General features: G+C 48.4%; 5 protein-coding genes across 5 annotated transcripts; 2 read left to right on the top strand and 3 right to left on the bottom strand.

Annotated features, from left to right (window-relative positions):
• Positions 1–446: 446 nt before the first annotated feature.
• On the bottom strand, positions 447–9,421 carry BP5553_09423 (uncharacterized protein; the record flags this gene model as incomplete). The annotated part of the gene is made up of 5 exons (XM_032018046.1): positions 447–6,991; positions 7,341–7,416; positions 7,998–8,099; positions 8,153–8,990; positions 9,048–9,421. 5 exons carry the CDS (start codon positions 9,419–9,421, stop codon positions 447–449), a joined length of 7,935 nt encoding a protein of 2,644 aa, XP_031865953.1.
• Positions 9,422–10,048: 627 nt separating this feature from the next.
• On the top strand, positions 10,049–11,119 carry BP5553_09422 (Uncharacterized protein; the record flags this gene model as incomplete). Its single annotated transcript, XM_032018045.1, has 2 exons — positions 10,049–10,092; positions 10,174–11,119. The coding sequence occupies 2 exons, from the start codon at positions 10,049–10,051 to the stop codon at positions 11,117–11,119; spliced, it is 990 nt and encodes a 329-aa protein (XP_031865952.1).
• Positions 11,120–12,703: 1,584 nt separating this feature from the next.
• On the bottom strand, positions 12,704–13,494 carry BP5553_09421 (uncharacterized protein; the record flags this gene model as incomplete). Its single annotated transcript, XM_032018044.1, has 2 exons — positions 12,704–13,101; positions 13,149–13,494. 2 exons carry the CDS (start codon positions 13,492–13,494, stop codon positions 12,704–12,706), a joined length of 744 nt encoding a protein of 247 aa, XP_031865951.1.
• Positions 13,495–13,946: 452 nt separating this feature from the next.
• BP5553_09420 (Uncharacterized protein) lies at positions 13,947–14,779 on the bottom strand (the record flags this gene model as incomplete). The annotated part of the gene is made up of 2 exons (XM_032018043.1): positions 13,947–14,155; positions 14,233–14,779. The coding sequence occupies 2 exons, from the start codon at positions 14,777–14,779 to the stop codon at positions 13,947–13,949; spliced, it is 756 nt and encodes a 251-aa protein (XP_031865950.1).
• A 1,037-nt stretch (positions 14,780–15,816) lies between these two features.
• Positions 15,817–16,623, top strand: BP5553_09419 (Cyanate hydratase; the record flags this gene model as incomplete). The annotated part of the gene is made up of 3 exons (XM_032018042.1): positions 15,817–15,849; positions 16,023–16,459; positions 16,602–16,623. 3 exons carry the CDS (start codon positions 15,817–15,819, stop codon positions 16,621–16,623), a joined length of 492 nt encoding a protein of 163 aa, XP_031865949.1.
• Between the last annotated feature and the right edge of the window lie 2,683 nt (positions 16,624–19,306).

The raw sequence follows: 19,306 nt of genomic DNA, 5'->3' as shown, positions 1-19,306 counted from the left end.
GGAGAATTGATAGTAGTTGGAGGTGCGCCATATCACATGATCAGCCCCCCTTTTCCAAGGCTTGGCCCCTTAAGATGTTGTTTAACGGCAGCTATCTACACGTATCATACCGGATTCTAAACTGAAATAGTGCATATTAATTTTTGTATATTTATCTATCGTATAAACAGCCCAGGTCGGCCAACAGCCGCTGCATAACTAGGTAGCTAGGCTATCTAGAATAATCTGCCTATGCTGCTAATCTATGAGGCATAGGCTCACCGCTGTATGCACCCAGGCTCGAAAAAGCCGCAATATTTTGACCGCCAACTCCAGTGACGTGTCAAATGCAGCAAAATAGCGCCATACACCCAAACCAATGCAAATGCTTCTCTCCCATGATGCTTCGCGCTCTGAACTCCAAACCCCAAAACCCCACCGTCGTTACTAATAATACAATAAATCTCTCATCTCTCACAGAGCTTCGCCACCGCCAACCACCACCACTCCGAAACCGTCCATCCGTCAATTCTCTCGTGAAGCCTCTCGAAGATCCCCAATTCGACACCCCACTCCATAAAGCGCTTCAGCTCCCACTCCTCTAGTGTTGGTGCGAATACATTTTTCAAGGCATCGAGAGGAATACCGGCACGGAGAGTAACAACTTGGGAAATAGAAGCCACAACTCTTTTCCATAGATCCTCTATTAGGGCTCCGGTGATGCCGATCCAGGCAGGGAGTTCGCCCTGGCTGCCTGCTCCGAGCGGCTCAACTTGTTCGGCTTTGCGCAGCAGCTCGATGTCTTGGTTGTACACATATGAAGAAGTAGGGTTCATATCGATCGTAAACCTCAACTTCTCCCTTGGGATCTTTTTCGTCTCGTAACCGCCACCCGTGAGACCGAATTTGTTCATCGGGACATCGACGCCGTGGAGTTCGATGCGGCCATGGGCCTGTAAGCTTGTAATGCACATCAAGGTTCCTTCATTTGCCATATAATCCACAGTAACAGTACGATCTTTTCCTTGGAAGAACTCATCATCAAGAAATTTCTTGAAGTTCAAAGCGTCGATGAACTGCTGGTTGTTGATATGCTTCCTTAGAGGTGCGGCGAATGCATCAGAACCTTCGTAACTCCGCCCGGGCGTAACGCGGCCTTTGGAACGGTGGACAAGTACCTTCGCACCTAGAAGTGCTTGGAGTGCTTTTTCAACCAGAGGGAGACCTAACTCGCTGAGCTTCGCCGCTGCTACTCGCTGATCCCAGAGTTCTTCGGGGGTGACGGCAGCAGCTCGCACCCAAGATTTGGCGAGGGTGAAATCGTCAAGTTTTATATCGTCAAGTTTCCCAGATCCCTGTTGACGCCGTATAGAAATTGTGGATGGAATTGCAGCAGCCATATCGATACGTTTGTATATAGCTGTCGTAAGACCAAAGAAAGAGTCCCTCCAATTGTTCACGTCACCAACACTTTCAGTGACATGGTATTGCTGCTTAAGTTCCCTACGGTCTGCGGGAAGAGTAACCGACTGTGCGTCAAGGGTAGGATTAATAGTTCGCGTTACCCAGTCAATCACCGAATTCCAATCATAATCTATAAGATTGTCGTAATTAATTGGCGGAACTTCACCTCTTCGGTAGGCTTCAGGAAAAGCATCTCGAAAGTCCTCAGTGATATGCTCGACAATATCAGGCATCTTGGTCCGTAGCTGGCCCCAGGTTTTCGTAAGGAAGGTGATAGAAAACTCGGTGAAGATGTTCGCAATCAGGACCCAGTCAATATTCCCTTCAAGACCACCAGTCAAAACTTGAACAGTGATGACAGCGGCAACGAACCGTCGTTCAAGGTCTGGAGTCATATTACCGCCCATCTTCCGTGATTCTGCTCGGTGAAACCCAACAAGTTGTTTTGCCACCTGTACATCGAACACTGATGCCGCTTGTGTGGGATCTTCCAGCACGCCCTCAAAATCCTCAGGGAGAGCTGTTTGTGGCCGACTCTTCGAGTACTTTTCCCCTCCAGCATCCTTGCGGTTGAGCGAAACAAAGCTAGATTCAACTCGTCGTTTCTTCTGATATCGGGATCTAGGCTGGCTGGGAACTTCAACTTCTTCGGTTTCAGTCTCGAGCTCATCATATGGAAGGTTCTCCACTGTGAATGCAGCACTATCTCGCCATTTAAGTTGAATGGTTTGCGAAGTAGTTGACCCTCCATCGCAGGTCCAGGAACCCTCGCCGAGATCGCAAGATTGGGAAATGACGTTGGGGTCGACGAATTGGAGATTTTGATGGCTTTGGAAGCATTCAGCGCTCTGCTGCTCGTCCGCTTGGACAATGGAACGACCAAGGCCAAAATAACTGGGCAACGTCATTAGCCCAGGGTTTATAGGTGCGCCAATACTAGGTTCCTTCGGCTTAAATGAACCTAGCAGCTCGATTTCATCCAGAGCCTCTGCAGCTTTTAACGATGTCCTGGTCCTACGGTTGGGCTGAGCCACCCTGGGGAAATCGACTGGTTCCAGGTCAAAGTCATCGCCAACTAAATTAGACCTACGTCGCGTTGATGCTTGTCTGGGTGCTCTTGAAGCATAAGCACGAGCGGGTCGACCGGCAGCTTTTGGCATTCGGATTGTGGCCCGTAGACTATCTGAATATTCATCTTCTGCCAAAGATTGTGACACCGCACCTCGTTTCTTAAGTCCAAGTTCGGTTTGGTCAAGTTCCATAGCTCCTTCAAGGTCCAAGGAAAAGGCTTCAGACTGAGATATACCTGTGTCGGAAGCTAGGGAGCTCCTGGATGGCACAACCGTCAAGTGCTGCCTGTCTTGCCCGCGGTACAGAATGGGTCGAAAACCGTTGTCGATTTTGCGCCGATAGTGGTTAGCAGAAGGAGAAAACCCTTCTTTTCCGCGTGGACGTCGCGAGAATATGGGGCTCACACCATGGCCAAATGCTCTGTTAGCCCATGCTCCGTTAGATCTCTGGATATAAGTAATCGGCTCTGGAAGTCGTGGTCTCTTGGTTGGTGGCGCGCGCTGCTTGACGTAAATTGGACTTTGGTCCCATGCTCCAGTCTCTGGATTAGGGAGAACTGCTGTGCCCAGTATCCAACCGTGTAACCCAACAGGAGTATTACGCGCGGTTTGAGATTTATGTACCTGTGCCATCGCTACACGCCTCCAGCTTGGTGCTATAGGGGCCGCATTTTTGGCGAGTGAAGATAAACCGGATGCCCTAGCAGCTGCCCAGCGCTTTCGCATGGCCTGAGCTGGGCGATGTTCGCGTTTTAGACGTCTTTTACCCCTTCCTACCTCGGGCTGAAACTCATCCTCATCACTGATTCCGTCATCTTCTTCGAAGCTATCTTCCTGTTCTAACGAAAAATCCTCGGTAATGAATTCGTCATCAGATGGTGACGATACTTGCTGATGCGCCGGGTCGTTGGGATCCATTACTCCCATTTCATCACCGACCTCGTTAGGCGTTCCGATTTGCCGACGAGCAATAGCTTGTAACCTGGACAGAACAGTATCGGGAGGGGAATTCTCAGCTGGGATATAGAATTCGGGATGCGCTTCCTGTATGGCCGTCTTCATTAATTCAAATTGTGTTGATTGCAGGTCAAATCCTGGTACTGTCGTGATTTTGCGAGTAATAACTCTGCTGGCCTTGTCCCGGAATGAAAATGACGAGACTTCCAGCTTCCCAGCATCTATGAGATCTTCAAAGGCCTTGCGGCAGAATTTTGACTCTGGAATATTGTTGCTAGATTTGTCACTTCTCTTGAGCCAGGCACCTACCAAAGCGAACCAAAGTCCCTTGTCTCCAGAAAACAATCCCCCATTGCCATGTACCAAGTTGAGTATTATCTGCTGGAAATACTGATTGTTCGCCACATCCAGGTGAGAGCGTTCAACTATACTTGTATCTGGAAAAATATCCTGCGCAATCTCTTGCCACATGGATGCTTCTCCTGCTAGCGAGCGAAGCGGCACTTTAGGCTTTTTGGACTTTGACAGGCCCTGCGTAGATGCAGGTATGGATGGTTGCCTATACACTGCTTTCGTCCCTGTAGTTGCATGTTGCTCGGCCCATTCTAGGATAGAGTCATCACTATCAGAAGATGCTCTATCAGACCGTTTGGTCGCCTTGCGAAACTCATGTTGGCCTTGTAGAATCTTATGCTGCATGAATTGTGACTGCCCATTTTCGGACATAGAGTCTGTAGCCATCTGTTCTCGTTTCTTGATTTGTCGTCCGCGTCGTTTGACTATAGAGGAGGGGTCATGGCTGGGGTTGCATGTTGTTTGAGACCGCGTCACGTGATATTCCAAACCCCCTTTGTTTTTGAATGTATTGCCACATTTGTCGCACTTATAGGGCCTTGTAATATCCTCCTTAGCCTCTGCAGACATTTGATATAACTCGCCAGTGCGGAACTGGAATGCGATTTTGGCTGTGACCAGCTTGGCTCTCATGTTGCTCGCGGCCTCGTAAGCCTCCGGCGTGGATGCAAATTGGAAGCAGTGAGTAGTAGTAATGCCATCTTCATTTGCTGTGATCCGAATTTCCATTGGATATGAACCACTCACAGATGTGATTGGATTCGAATGCATCTTAGAGATTGGGAGAAGGATCTTTGGGACTTGGGGTGGGAACTGATCTAGGCCGAAGAATTCTACCGTAGATTTATCTGCGGAGAGCAATAAGTTTCCAACGGCGGCTTTGTATACAGCAGCAAGTCGGACAACATCGCTTGGTATGGGCGTTGATGCAGCAAGGAGTAGTGCAGCTTCTATTCCATTTCTTTGGGCATCCTTTTCCGCGTTCGAAGAACCTTTCGAGACGTCGGCCGGTTTGGCGGTGTGTTTCGATAAGTTCTCGACCTGTGGGTTGGGGTTGGGAGACGAGGCTCGCTGGCTTAATTGACCCGGAGAGACATGCCGTGGACTAAAGAATTGAGCCTGCTCCTCTCTGCTTATGAAGTTGGTACTCGAGAAGGACCCTCTGCGAGGGCCTGATTCATCCACCATCGGCTTCGAAGCTGCTTCGTCCATAGGCTGCGAGGCAGTGGTTTCATGATGAGGCTGAGATGACATAGTAACATTCTGGTGCTTAGTGAAGTCTACTTGCGGGTGTGCCACAGATGCAGGAGCTGAGATGGGAATTTGCGGCGTAGTAGGTCCTAAAGGAGAAACGGAGTTGGCCAACGCTGGACGAGCATCATGCATTGCAGACGGCCATAGTTCGCTGGTTGAGCGTACAGGAGATTGCCTAAAGTTTGCGACTTCCGGGGTAGGCGCTCCATATGGTGATCGATATGCCCGGATATTTTGATTTGTTGCTTGTGCCTGAATATCCCAGGAGACAGGCTGTGTCACGGACGAAAGATACGGGTTGTAATATGCACCATTAGGGACAAAGCTAGGTCTGAGATGTGGGCCATATTCGGGCGGTTGTTGACCTTGGTGTATGGAGGTATATGGGCGGAGTGCAGAGTTTCCTTGTACAGGTTGAAATTGTAAACGTCGTTCGACGTCAGCTCCAGTATGGGACGATATGTAACGAGAGTCACCTCCTTCAGGACCCTGGCTGGAAAGTGTGGGCGGTTGCGAAGTCGAGGCCTCAGACTCGTTATTCGCCGGATTGTACTCTTGTACTATGGTAGTATCCGGCGTGATACCAGATAACTTTGCGGTTTGTTCTGGGCCGGAATCAACTCCTGCAATCAAAGATATACTTCGTCGTGCCCTCTTATTCGATGGCGTATCTTCGGTCCGAGTGGGCGACTGGTCAATGCTACCAGCCCTCTTCCGCTTGCTTGCAGGTTGTCCTTCATTGATTCCAAAAGGCTCGATCGTCGTTGACACATCACCTGCCGGTTCGGCAGATTTGCGCTGGCATTTTCGCTTTGGTTTCGGCTCAGCCATCGGCTCATCCGATTTGACGTTGTCGTCCACTTTTTTCCTCTTGCTTGAAGGCGTTTGCGCTGTATCCTCCTGCTGAATGACAGATTCAGCCATTCTAGTCGCGAGAGGCTCTACCCAACTGCCCATATGCGTCCCTAGCCATTGGGGGTCTCTCAATTTGCCCGACTTGAATACCAGAACGGTTGACTTCGACCCGCAGAATATGCTTTTGAGTCGTCGCTTGCGAGCGGCTTCATGATCATTATACACCCCTGCAACTCCTTCATGGCGCTGCATATCCTCCCAAGAAGTAAAATGAGCAGATTTCTGAGGGGTTGCACGTATTGGTCTCAGTCGAGTCTCTCTGGGGGTTTGCGGAGTCAATGCAGAATCTGCAACATCTGCAGAACTATCCAGGGTGCCTGAGACTGCGGTTGGGCTATTGCTATCGCGAGCGCTGAAGCTACTCGAATACTCCTCGGCAGTGGCCTCAGTGAGCTCATTTGGAGCAGGATAGTTTGACGTTCCATGGTATCCCTCGACATTGGCTACTGACAATGCTCCTGGCGTACTCAAATTCTGTCTGGATTTGGGTGGTCGGCCTCTACGCCTTGGTGCCTCGTTAATCGGTGGTGCTACAGGTGTAGTTGCTAGTAATTTCGTTTTGATCTTTGGCGGCCGGCCACGACGCTTTTTAGGGGGTTGGATAGCCGTAGGTGCAGATGTGAATTCGAAGATTTGACCACTGCTATTCTTAGGTGATAGCCCAGGTTCTTGGGCTGGCGTAGATGTGGTGTTGGAGGGCCATTGATCGGGAAGAGGGGGGGTAATAACCGCCGTCGTGGGTGTTGCATGATCGCCGTTCATTTGTCCTTGCGGAGGTCTTTCATCCCGGGGGAAGGGCTGAATCTTAATAGTGCTGCGTCCGAGCCCCAAGATTAAGACATCATCCAGAGTCAATTTCCTTAATGCCAGGCCCGCCTTGCCATCTCCCAACACAACATCCTTGTGATCCACAAGGCTTTGCCAGACAAAAGGTTTGACTTCAGGGTGGCCAGTAAAACGGTTCTCGAGATTTTCGAACATGCGGCTGATCGAGATGCCTAGTGGCCGCCATTATCATTAGTTCCCTGCTAGACTCATCCGAATGGAACAAAATAACTCAGATAGGGGGTATGGAAGACATAGATAGGAGGGGAAGGCACGTGATATAACGCTGGTATTAGCAAGCGATACCAGTCCAGGCGGCGCGACAAAACGATAGCAATGACTCGACCACTGCACCAAATGCCCCAAGACGCATCGGCAGGAATTCCTGCTTCGCCGTCGTATATAAACAGTCTCCAACCTCGATTTACAACCAATCCTCTTCTCGCCTAAGGAGAGCGCCCGCGCTCGCCAAAATGCTCGAAACAGAGCTGAGGAAGATTTGTGGCAATCAGAAAAACTGACCTTCGTCATTCGTGCTTCTGATCTCGCCCAGCACCCACCCCATCATTGCATCTCGCAGTTCCGCCATAGCGAAAATCTATGTTAGACCATTATTAATGGCGGGGCTGGTGAGGAGCCATTTGTCTGTTGAAATGCTCGATTTCAAGTCGTGGCTCAGTGTGATAGCGTAGCAAGTTGGACAGCAAAGTCGTGATTTTTGGTACGGATTGAGGGTGATGACTTTGGCGGGGTTGTGAAGCTAAGCGACGTTCTAAAGGCGGCTTAGTGCGGGAAACTCGGGTAAATTTCGGGAAACCTGACCTATGCACTTCACTTTGCATCGCAGGGCGAGGGAAGACTTATTTAGGCTGGTAGTTGTAGCAAAGGAGAATGCTTCTGTATATTCGCATTGCCTACCAGGTGGCTACCTCTCTAGGCACACCAACATCTAACGATCTAATACTTCATTTCCATGCAATCGAAATATAATACCTTGAAAAGATATACGCCATAACTACGCCATAAGCGCCATGCAAACCATCCGAAGCCACCCTAACCAAGCCCTGTATAAATTCCCGACGTTCCAAGGCGCCTTCTCGCCCGCTGTAAATTCAAAGATCAAAACCCCATTCACCTTCGCCCTGATTTCATGCAGTTAAATCCTCTAGGTCTGCTCACCAAACATGCCTGGCCGCCGCTCTCAGATCGTCTACGTTCAAGATGTCCACTCCTTCCTCCACCAACACACCCCAAATATAATTCCTCAGTCCAATTGGCCAGCTGGGGAGGTCCCAATATCTAGCTTTCAATCCTCTCCTATGGGCACCCCTTACCTGGCCTCGGATAGTCTTCATCTGGTTCGGACTCAATTTCCAGCCCCACACTGTCCCGATAGCCTTGCCAAAGGACACCGATGCATAATATGAATTCAGAGCATGGAACTCTGAATCTTCGGTTGTGCCGGCGAGCCCTTGACCCTTTCTCTGGATGGGCGTTGTCTCTGGGGCGTTTTCCTCGTCTTCCCACATGGTTTCTAAAGGCGCATCGAAGAAGGCATCACGATAGGTGGAGTTGGCGATAAGGACATCGAATGGAGTTTCGCCAGTTCCGACGACCGTTACAGGTCGGATATGAACAGTGGAATTTTCGACGAACGATAACCACCCCCTCTCTCTAAGTGGCTCCAACTGTTTCAGAACCCAAAGCCATGTTTCCGGACCAGAGGTCTTGACATCAACCAATAAAGTCAGTGTCTTTTCTGTGTCGGTGTCAAACACTCCATGACTAGTCCCGTTGTAAAATTCCGTGTCCGGGTTCTGGCGATGCAAGATGTCGACGAGAGGATTAACGTAGAGTGATTGGAAAGTTCGATTTTGAGTCAACGAAGCGGTGTTGTGGCCGACATATAGGTCGTCGCCGAAGTGCCATACATCTGCTTCCACACTGGTACATCCAGCGCGAAGGGCCGAGAAGAGGGGCACCCTCCGCCAATAGTCGTTGTGCGAGTGGCACGGTATAGGTGTGATATCGCGTGTGAAGTCAGTAGGATAAAAAGCCAAACCCTCCGTTCCCGACCCAGGCCTCCCCCAGTTATCTAGCGTTGTATCAATGTTTGAATGTTGGAGGACGGTCGTTGCACCAAGTACAAGATTTATGAGGAGCAGAACCGCCCTGTAAAAACAGCTGTTAGTTTGAATCACCAGGTTGAAGGAGGAAGAGGTCACATACAAGATACCCGTCCCGGTAACACCGCCATAGATGCAACAATCATACCATGCCATCGGCCGTTTCCTTTTCCTCGGAGGTTGGGGGCTCTCCGGCACAAGTAGTGGGACGTCATCATCCTTCAACTTCTCTGCGTCTATCTGCCCATCGCCCGCAGAGTATATTCTCGGTCGCCTGCCCCGCATCAACCACCGACTCCACCAATGGCGCCTCCGGCCAAAGCTACTCGTATCCTTAAAGTCGACGTCGAACCGATCGTCGTAGTTATCATGGACTGATTCAGTGCTGTCTGAAGAAGAACAACCGGCGATAGCAACCTCTAACTCGTAGTCCTTGGTCGGAGGTTGTTTGGCGGACGTATCAACACGGCTATCCATCTCCGGTGTGGACCCGTCGGGCGATCAAATCTTGGGGATCTTGGCACTGGCTACTCGAAACTCAAATACAGTCCGAGGTTTGGACAACTGCCACAGAACTATCAACAATGCGAATTTCGGGGTTGTTGGGATGGTTGATCTTGTAAACAGTTACGAGAGTTGCGGAAGGAGGTGTCAGAATCCCTAAGGTCAATGGTCATGAGTATTTGCCCCGGTGGGATTGGCTCACGGTGCACGTGGGGTGCCATCCCATTCTGAACGGTCCGTAGTGCTAGTCAAAGCGACAGCAAAAAATCGTGGATAGACAGAAAGGAGACAAGAAACGACCCAAAAGAGATAGCCTATAAGTATAGGCAAAGTATATGGTTTTTGTTATAGTCTGGAACGAGTTCCATGCCTAGTACCCTATTCGGGGATATTATGCAGTCATAAGGTACAGCCAAGGTACAGACGACCTCGTCCAAAGGAGCAAATGGCGAGTGACAGAGGTGCCAAGGCCGGGAGCTAGGCTAATGCTCCCCGCGATCTTATCGCGATAATCCTGAAAAATAGCAAACTTTCCGTGCAGCAAGACCAGCAACCAGCAACCAGCACCAACCCCAACACAACACAACGCGATCAACAAGTATGCCGCACAAGCATACCCGCAAGGGCGAGGTAGATAAGTCTAAGTAAGTCTGGGTCTCACCTTCCGACTGGCAATAATACTGCCACTGCTCTACCATAACCCTAAATTCTAACCAGTTTTACAGACTTGACCTCCCACCCACCGTCGTCGCAAAACCTCTTCCTGTTTCAAAGTCCGCCAATGAAAATGGGATATTCACCTCTGATCTTACAGCCACCCGGAGGACGAACAAGAAACGGAAGCGCAATACGGACGCCGCAGATGATACCCCGAAAGCTTTCGCCCGGTTGATGGCATTCACACAGGGCAGGAAATTACCCAAGGGTCTAGACGATGGTGTAAAAATCTCTACTAAGAAGGCAAAGAAGGGTGGGGCTGTTACTACTTCCCAAGGAGAAGAGAGCGGGAATGGCGGCGGCAATGCGAAAGAAGCGAACCCAGAAGTCCTTGCAATCAAGCCTGGAGAACGCATGTCCGAGTTCTCGGCCCGTGTCAATGCCGCCTTACCTGTCAGCGGCCTAATCAACAAGACGGGCGGTGCAGGCAAAGATCCCTTGGGCTTGAAAGTTGGCCGGACAAAGACGGAGAAGAAGATGCATAGAATGTATGCTGACTGGCGAGAAGAAGAGCGGCGGATTCAAGAAAAGCGGGATGAGGCACGGGAGTTGGAAGAAATGGAGGAAGAGGGGTCAGACGGCCAGGTGGTATGGAAGGAAGAGGGGTCGGAAGCCACTAAAAAGAAGAAGGGGAAGAAAGGCAAGAAGCGGAAGTTGCTTGTCGGGGAAATCGGAGATGCTGAGGAGGATCCCTGGGCGAAGATAAAGCGGGACAGAGGAGAGGAGAAGATTGGCTTAAATGATGTTGTGAAAGCTCCGCCAGTTTTTACCAAGCCCCCAAAGGAGAAGTTCAAGGTTAGGGGGGCGATGGTGGAGGTTGACAATGTCCCCAAAGCTAGCGGGAGTCTAAGGAGGAGGGAGGAATTGTGTGCCGTAAGGCAAAGTGTAGTGGAGGGGTATAGGCAGATGATGAGGGACAATAAGGCGAGGATGCGAAATAAAGAGGATAAGTGAGAGGTTCCTGTCGGAGGCTATATTTTCTCTAACTTGGACTGCTTCTTTCCTCCAATGTTGAATCCACAAAATGGATAGAATCCACCTAGCAAGCGCTCTACAGTTTATTTGCCCAAATACCATACACCCTACTTGTATCTGTTCAATCAACTGTTTTATATCTCCTTGCCTCCAGCTCTGCCTTGCTTCCCAGCTTCACCATTCAAACAACTATATCTGCAATAATATATGTTTTTATTTCTTTAGGGTATAGCACCCGAAGATCTTATGAGTGTTGCATAGGAGGATCAGCTTAGTAACAAAGCTATGAATCAGGTTGGGACAGATATCTCGGAAACATTCAAAGGGAACGGATGCACCTATTGTACTAGTTAATCACGGTGCTCTAGAGGTTTCGTGAATGGGCGATTCTGCACAGAAGATGTATAAATTTATATTGCACTTATCTCTTGGTTGTTTATTTACATCCCTATTCCTCACAGCTATACCACAAATCCAAAGCTCTACACCCCATACCACAGCTCGGCGACCCCTCGCTCTCAAAGCAAGTTCAACCCTCACTCTGCCAAACATGGGGAACAGTTCTTCCAAGGGAGCCTCGGGGTCTAGTGGCAAATGCAAAGGCCACGCCATCAAGAAGAATCCATGCCCTGAACATTTGAATCTCTGCCCAAACCGAGCTGGGTGTCAGTTCGATTGCCGGAATTGCAAGTCGCTGCGGAAATCGAGACAGGCACATCGAGCACGGCTCCAGGACAGCATCGAGCGAGCGAATACCTTGCGTTCGATGAAGGCGAATATGACCGGTCGGTGGGCTGATCCAGGTGCTTGAGAATTAATCTGAGTGTGGGGGGTCGGAATGGGCAAGTCGGATGGTTGAGTTTCGAAATTGATTGGGAATACCAGGCTGCAGGGAGCCATGCTTTGGAGTTGCGCAGTGTAGGACACGACAAAAGCGCTGGGTTAGTACTCTCAATATCAAAAGTGCAGCATTTCCCGTTGAGTTATTACTACCCAAAACACACGAGCCTTCAAAATCCATGATTCTGTCCTACGAGGTAAAGTATAAACTTCCGAAATATAGTCGTGACACAAGGAAAACTGTAAATGTTCGCGATTGGATTATGAAAGGACTAATATATGCCTTAATTAAACAGTCATCATGATGTATCCTACTATACATCGCATTTTTATTTACTCCAAGGTAGGTATTCGAGATTCTCGGCCCCTATATTAAAAATGGAGACGGGGTAGAAACTCGCTGGGTAAACAAATAACGCTATCTAAAGACTTGTTTACACTCGGTTGGCTTATTTTTGGTCTATTAATACCTGCGAGATCTTATTTCTCAAGCCGGAGGTATTGTCGTCTCAATTTGGAGGCCTGACCACTAGCGAATAACTGTTGTTGTATATTTTTGACTATTCTGTTCGCCCAGCTTTTAGTATCTTATTAACTTTTGGCGTTACTGCCCTCACTTAATTATTATTATTTATTAGAATAGAGATTTATCTACGCTTTTGTACAACCAGACAACATTATTCATGAAGAGGGGTATCACCAATCAACTCCTACCAACGCCTTTTACCGTCTAAGCAAACTCCTAATTCCATCCGCGAACAGCAACTTCGCATACCAATAATGAAGCCAGGGAATATACTCCGCCCACGAGTCAACATTTTTGACCGGATTACACCGGAAGTGCTCAAGCCTAATTTCAACACCACTATCTGCCTCACTTGGACCATCCTTCGTCTCCTCGGGATTCCGAATAACACAAAAACGGTGACAACCCGCGAACGAAGCTGAGTCCGAGCCAAACCCAAAATCAACATAGCTAGGTGATGGATCAGAAGTTGATTTTATCTTTGCATCGATAACCTTGAAGGAGCCAAAGAGGACATCTTCGATGGGAACCAGGGTCGTTTTGGGGATATCTGAAACCCTCCAAATGATATTTTTGGGCTGTTTACTGTTGAATGCTACTTTCAATTAGCTTCAATCCATATATAATTTGTGTATAGCATACTAGAATAATGTGCGGGCAACCATTTCCAAACCCCCATACGCAGGATAGCCCTCTCCGGGGCAAAAATTACACCTCCGAAAAACCCCGTCGTAAATAGAGCGAGGATAGCTTCATCATTTAACCCCTCCACAGAGGAGGCAGGCAACGTTGTTGACACCTGATCTGTCGCAACACGATGGTCCCGAGGATTAACTATCTGCGCCGAAGTAGATGTTAAGAATTCCCGTGATACAGGGTAAGTAAATGTTTGGCTGCGGAGGATGTTGAGGAATGAGTCCTGTTGGTGGAGGCCGAGAAGCCATGTCATTGGCCGAGAGATTAGTGCTGGGAATGATTTTATCGACATTGTAAATTAATTTTCAATTGCTGAGTAGAACAAAGTACCAGACGGTGTGCCTCATATAAATATCTCATACATCGTATTGGGTTTGTAATACGTGCGGCGGAGTCCGCCCCAAGATGACTCCGGATGGGAGTCATGTTAGAAGTCTAGGGGTACGCTATCGGGTAATTTAGGGATCAGCTTTGCGTGAAATCGGAACGTTTCGCTTTGAATTTCTAGGTGATTTCGCATTTAATCAACCATCGAAGGGAATAGTAGTGGTCAATGGGTCATGTGGTGGGCGGAGGAGATAGGATTGAATTACTAGCTAAGGGCTGAAGGCTGAAGTAGTCATCATAGAAGCCATTTGTGACTTGTGCCAATGGAGCCTAAAGAGATAGCACGCGACCGCGTGCCTATAAGGAGAGGTAGGAAGGCTGACCACATACGACAGAATCAAAGAAAATTACGACTGTCTACTCCTCTGGCAAATACACTGATATTTCCAACCCCCCATTGAAAGGCAGCGTAAGAGTTCTAAACCCGTTCTCTGGATTATGGAGATACTCAAAAAGGTCCTTATATAGTAGGCGTGATGAGGTAGTGTTGTCTGCGATAATGACGGCGCCTCGTTTGAGTCTTGGATGAACAATCTTGAGCGTTGGAAGCGCCATGGGGGTCCATACTGTGCAACGTTAGCGGTCATCCTTCCACAGCGACTGGAAAGATAGGAGGGATTAATCGAAAGGCGTAACTGCGTACTGTCTAGTAGTAGCATGTCAATTTCCTCGGGCATGCCCTCCTCAACCTTCAGAGTTTCGAGCAAATTTCCTTCCCGGAGCTCAATCCAAGGCTCGACTTCATCACCAGCCTCCCTCCAATGTTCCCGCGCCTTTGCGGCCTTGGAAGGCTCGTTTTCGGTCGCGATCACCTTTCCTGTTACAGAGGAGGTAGACCCAAGGGACCTCGTTCGATCCGCGATATTCTGCCCCACAGCAAGCGCTAAGTATATCGTCGAAACGCCAAAGCTTGTACCAGCTTCGACGATGTTGCAAGCGCCTAAGCTTCGCGCCAATAGATAGACGAATTGGCATTTGTCTGGCTCTAAAGCCACGAACTTATCCCTCATGTGGTCGTCACTGGCGGCGGACCAGCGCTGTCCGCTAAACATCCAGTAGTAGAAAAGTCGGGAGACATAGAAGAATCGCTGAGAGATGGAGTTTTCTTGGGCTTCTGATAAAGCGTGTAGCTTCTGTAGGAGCTGGTGGACCTTGGGACTAGCCGCGACGGTTGAGGGTGGAGAGGCCATTGTGGTGGAGGATGGAGCAGCTAATCTCCGCTGAGCCAAGATTGGAGGAGGGGAAGAGTGATATACGAAGTACTATGAAGGTGAGTCAACAATGAAGGAGGATAATCTACACTATATTGGGCAAGGTATGAGTTAACTCTCGTTGTCGCCGGTATGCGGTACCGGACTCATTACTCCGCATTACTTTTTCCCTCGAAGGGGAGGGGGAGGAGGTTTGGAACAAAGCTGTTTGCGCCAGAATTTCCAGGTTGGCATGGACTTTGCTCGGTGTCCAGTTATGATCCCGATACCGCCTTTGCATATCAATGAATAAGCCAAAGTGTGAAACGGAACCAAAAATTTAAAAAAGTATAATTGTGGGATCATCAGTCACCACCTTTTAGGAGTTTTTAAATATTAACAACATAAGGAGACTGATAGCGCGGGATACCAATCATGCCCTGGTATATTGGTTTTCGTTTGTTTTTTGATATAAAAATATATCGAAGGTGCAAGATAAATCTGTGAATAGCGTCACTTTTGCGACTAAGTGCCTGAACACTACAGTGGGATGTGTGTGGTCTGTGGTGCTGCATAATCCCAACAACAGAGAGAAGAGAGCCGACTAGTCGAAAACATATAAGTTCCTATCAGGCTATTAGCCAGCCTTCTACTTTTCTTCTAGGATGTGGCTTTCGTCAAATTTAGAGAAGCGAAAGCTCGAACTCCAACTTCCATAAAATGAAAGTTTGGAACCAGGATAATAAGTATATTTCAAACACATACCTATAATCTCTTGCTCAAGAACGGGGTTGTAAGAAAGTATCCATATCGGGTGGACGGAGAAAGTTCGGCGATTCCCAATAGAAATGACGTTAGGGGTAGTACCAAGCCTGGGTATTACGTGGGGCATGTGTACCCCGCCTCCCTTCATATCGGCTCGCAATAAAACGATGAAGTGATAAATAGACCACCATCTTTGAACGGAAAACTCAATTCACAATTGATTCAAAAGGGGTTTTGCAAAAAGAATTCAGGCCGCAGAAGAAATAGCAAATATGGCGGAAACCAAGAATATCGCTGTGCTCGATGTATGTCATTCCCCTCCAGTATTCCGCACTCCGAGTACCAAGTGGCACAATTGCTTCCTCTGCGACACGAACTCCCACAACAATTGCTATGCATTCTACATAGCAAGACTTGGGCTTTAATAGCCGCAACTCTTCTTCAATCGCAACAAGAGCTAACAAACACTCTTTTCTAGTCCTCAATCGTCGACCGCCTCCCAATATCATCCAAGACGCTCTTCGAAGCCAAAGCCGCACAAGGCCTAACCTTCGAAGCCATCGCGGAAGCGTTAGGACGCTCCGAAGTAGCAGTTGCAGCGCTCTTCTACGGCCAAGCGCAAGCCTCGCCCGAAGACATCATCGCGCTATCCAAAATCCTTAAGCTCCAAGAACGTGTGCTCACCGAGCAGCTTGCTGGATTTCCCGATCGAGGCCGAGCTGGGCCGATGCCACCGATTGAGCCACTCATTTATAGACTTTATGAGATTGTGCAGAATTATGGATACGCGTATAAGGCGGTGTTGAATGAGAAGTTTGGCGATGGTATTATGAGCGCCATTAGCTTTAGCACGAAGGTTGAGAAAGAGACGGATGACAAGGGTGATTGGGCTGTGATTACATTGCGGGGGAAGTGGTAAGTCTGCTATTCTCTTAACTTCAATTCTGATAGCTCCCATCGTCGGTTATTTACGCATTCATTTAAAATGTCGGCATCTGTGGGGCGAGAGGAGAACCTATGATCCAGATTTAAAGGGCGAAGCTAACTTACCTTTTAGGCTGCCTTTCAGCCGATTCTAGGCGGAACTTTTCTCTTCTGAAGGCTGGGAGGGTGCTGTCAGGTAGCACTCCATTTTCTTATGGATGCTTTAGTGAAGTTTAGTCTTCGTACTTCATAATGACCAATGAATCAAACCTAATTTGTTCCTCGCACGCCCTTCGTATTTATTCAAGGGCATTTACCAATTGCAACCCCGTAGCTGCTCCGCATGTACCACTGCCAATGCCTTCAGCACATTTGTGTTCTTTTCAGCACCAACAGAACCATCGTACCTCCCTAGGTGGGTATCTATCCACATGAACGCAACCAGAAGAATATCCCACAAATCCAGAGCACTCCGCGCCTCCCAGCATTTTTGGAAATAGATCTAGATTCCGGATGCACTCGACTAAATGACCCCAACCAAAAACGCGTTTATCACCGCTTCTTTATCGCAATTCGAGTCCCAGGCCAGACGCGCGCCACAACGCCAAAGGGGGCTAAGCGAGGGAGCCCCTTAATATTGTTGTCGCTTGAGCTTAGTATTGTTCTCGAGTTCAAAGAATGCACCACAACGGATGGGGAAAATGTGAGGCGGAATGAGGAGAACAATATGAGAGGATGACAAGGGATTTTAGATATGGGGCGAGAATACTTTGTTTGTTGGGTGCTCAATTGCTGGGTTTGGTTATGTGGAGTTGGTTGGGGCTTGAAGCCCAAAGGGAAACAGTAACGGAAAGGGAAATGGCGGGTAAGGAGATGCGAATACGTGGATGAATATCGTACAGAGTTCTATGACCTGGTACAGGATTCAATGTGAGAGATTTATTTTTAGATTAGTTTAACATAGGATTAGAACTTGACATAGTTAATGATGATCTCGCAGATATAAATCCATTGACTCCTTCCAACAAACATCCAGGAGAAGAGACCTCGAGAATTGCTTCCCTCGATAGTAGACAGGAACTGAGGAGATCTAAGACTCCTAAGCCCATGTACAGCCGCTCGCCGCAACCTAACACCAACACGCCCAATCTCCACAAGGTGCAACCCCCTTTCATTCCCTCCATACCCAGACCAACAAGCCGTAAACATCATATAACCCTCATCCCCTGAATAACTTTTGCCTCGAACAGAAATTCAATAAAGCCAGAGGCAAAAGCAGACCATATCACAATCCTATCAGCTACAGATCCGGATACCCCTCATATTGTTCCTGAAAATGCCGTATTCCAGAGCTTTTCCCAGTTCTAGAGCCTCCGCGGCTCAAAGAACCACATCCCGAGATCTTAGTATTGTTCCCCTCAGCCACTTGGTCCTAAGCCAACCAGTACCCCTATCCAGGCACCCTCACTTGAGGTCTCCTTTGAGCATCCTAACCTCCAAAGCAGAATTGCCAGAAAGCCTCTCATTCCTACTTCCAACATCTCTCACCAGTCACTTCCGCCTCCTCATAATTCAATAGAAATAGCTGGCCCACGCCCCTTTAACAGAGCCTGACGAAAGTCTATAAATATCCGGCCTCGACCCTCCCAAAATATATTTTTCTCTCCACCATCAAACACACGTTCAAACACACAATTACCAAACACAACCCACAAACCCCCCAATCAATCAACATGACTCCCACTCAAACCAACGCCGTTGCCGCCAAGGGCACCGGATACTGCACCGTCATGTAAGCGTCGTTTAGGCCCGGGGTCAAACCCACCTAACGATGGCTATGCGGTAAAAAGAGGAGGAAAAATTCAACGACTTCGCATTATTCACTTCAGTCATTACACCCCCATTTGACCGGGCCCGTCTGTACATCTGTACACACACACACACACACACATCACCAAAAAGATGCGATAGGCAGCCTTTCTGTCGACAAGCCAGGACGCTGGTTTGTTCAAAAGTGCCGCGGTTTTCCACGCTACCGCTCATTCTCGACCACTCAGACGGGTTCGTTTTTACCCCAGGCAGACTTCTTCCCCCGATATATTCGTCCTTCAGCATTTTCAGATTCCGTCCTTTTCACAAACTCTCTCGCCGCTAATGAGGATTATCCTGGCTTGATATCCGTTGGTGGGAGCGTTTCCAAAGACAACGTGGGGAAAAGGGATGGAAAAGGGGTGGGATTGTTGAGGGAAGGGCCTGTTCTTTGTCATAAGACACATTAATTTCTTCAATACACCACTTTTGCGCGCGCGCAATTTTTAAGAAGATAGAATCTTTGCATACAGTATGTGAAACAATGATTGCATGTGATGATAACATTTAATATTCATGTTGGATGTCAAGAAAGGGAGGCGAGGGCGGGGATAAAAAGCCCCAGTAGCTGGTCTTGACTAGAAGGTGCCATGACTAATAGTTGAACCTGTAGCTCTACAGGTGGAAGGTGGATAGGGATATAGCAGTACTTTCCCCATGCATGAATGAAACAAATAGCTTGCTAGGCTATCAGTCGGTCACCAGTATAAATCAACAGCAAGATACTAATCTCGCATACTTAGTCGCTGCCATGCCCTATACATCAACAGAAGGTACGAGGCCACGGACGGCACCAAAATCACTAGTATATAAATCACAAGTGTGCTTTGTAAATAGATGATAGCTTAATAGAGTAAATGTCTCAGACATAGATATAACCTAGAGGTATTTCCCGCTTTGGCGTTTCAACGCCCGTTTCTGTTCCATTAAGTATCCTGTCAAATACATCGCTGATGAATTCAACACCAA

This window comes from Venustampulla echinocandica (assembly GCF_003357145.1).
Source record: "Venustampulla echinocandica strain BP 5553 chromosome Unknown scaffold_10, whole genome shotgun sequence".
NCBI classification, from domain to species: Eukaryota; Fungi; Ascomycota; class Leotiomycetes; order Helotiales; family Pleuroascaceae; genus Venustampulla; species Venustampulla echinocandica.
The sequence above is the reverse complement of the archived record's forward strand: the minus strand, read 5'-3'. Positions and strand labels throughout refer to the sequence as shown.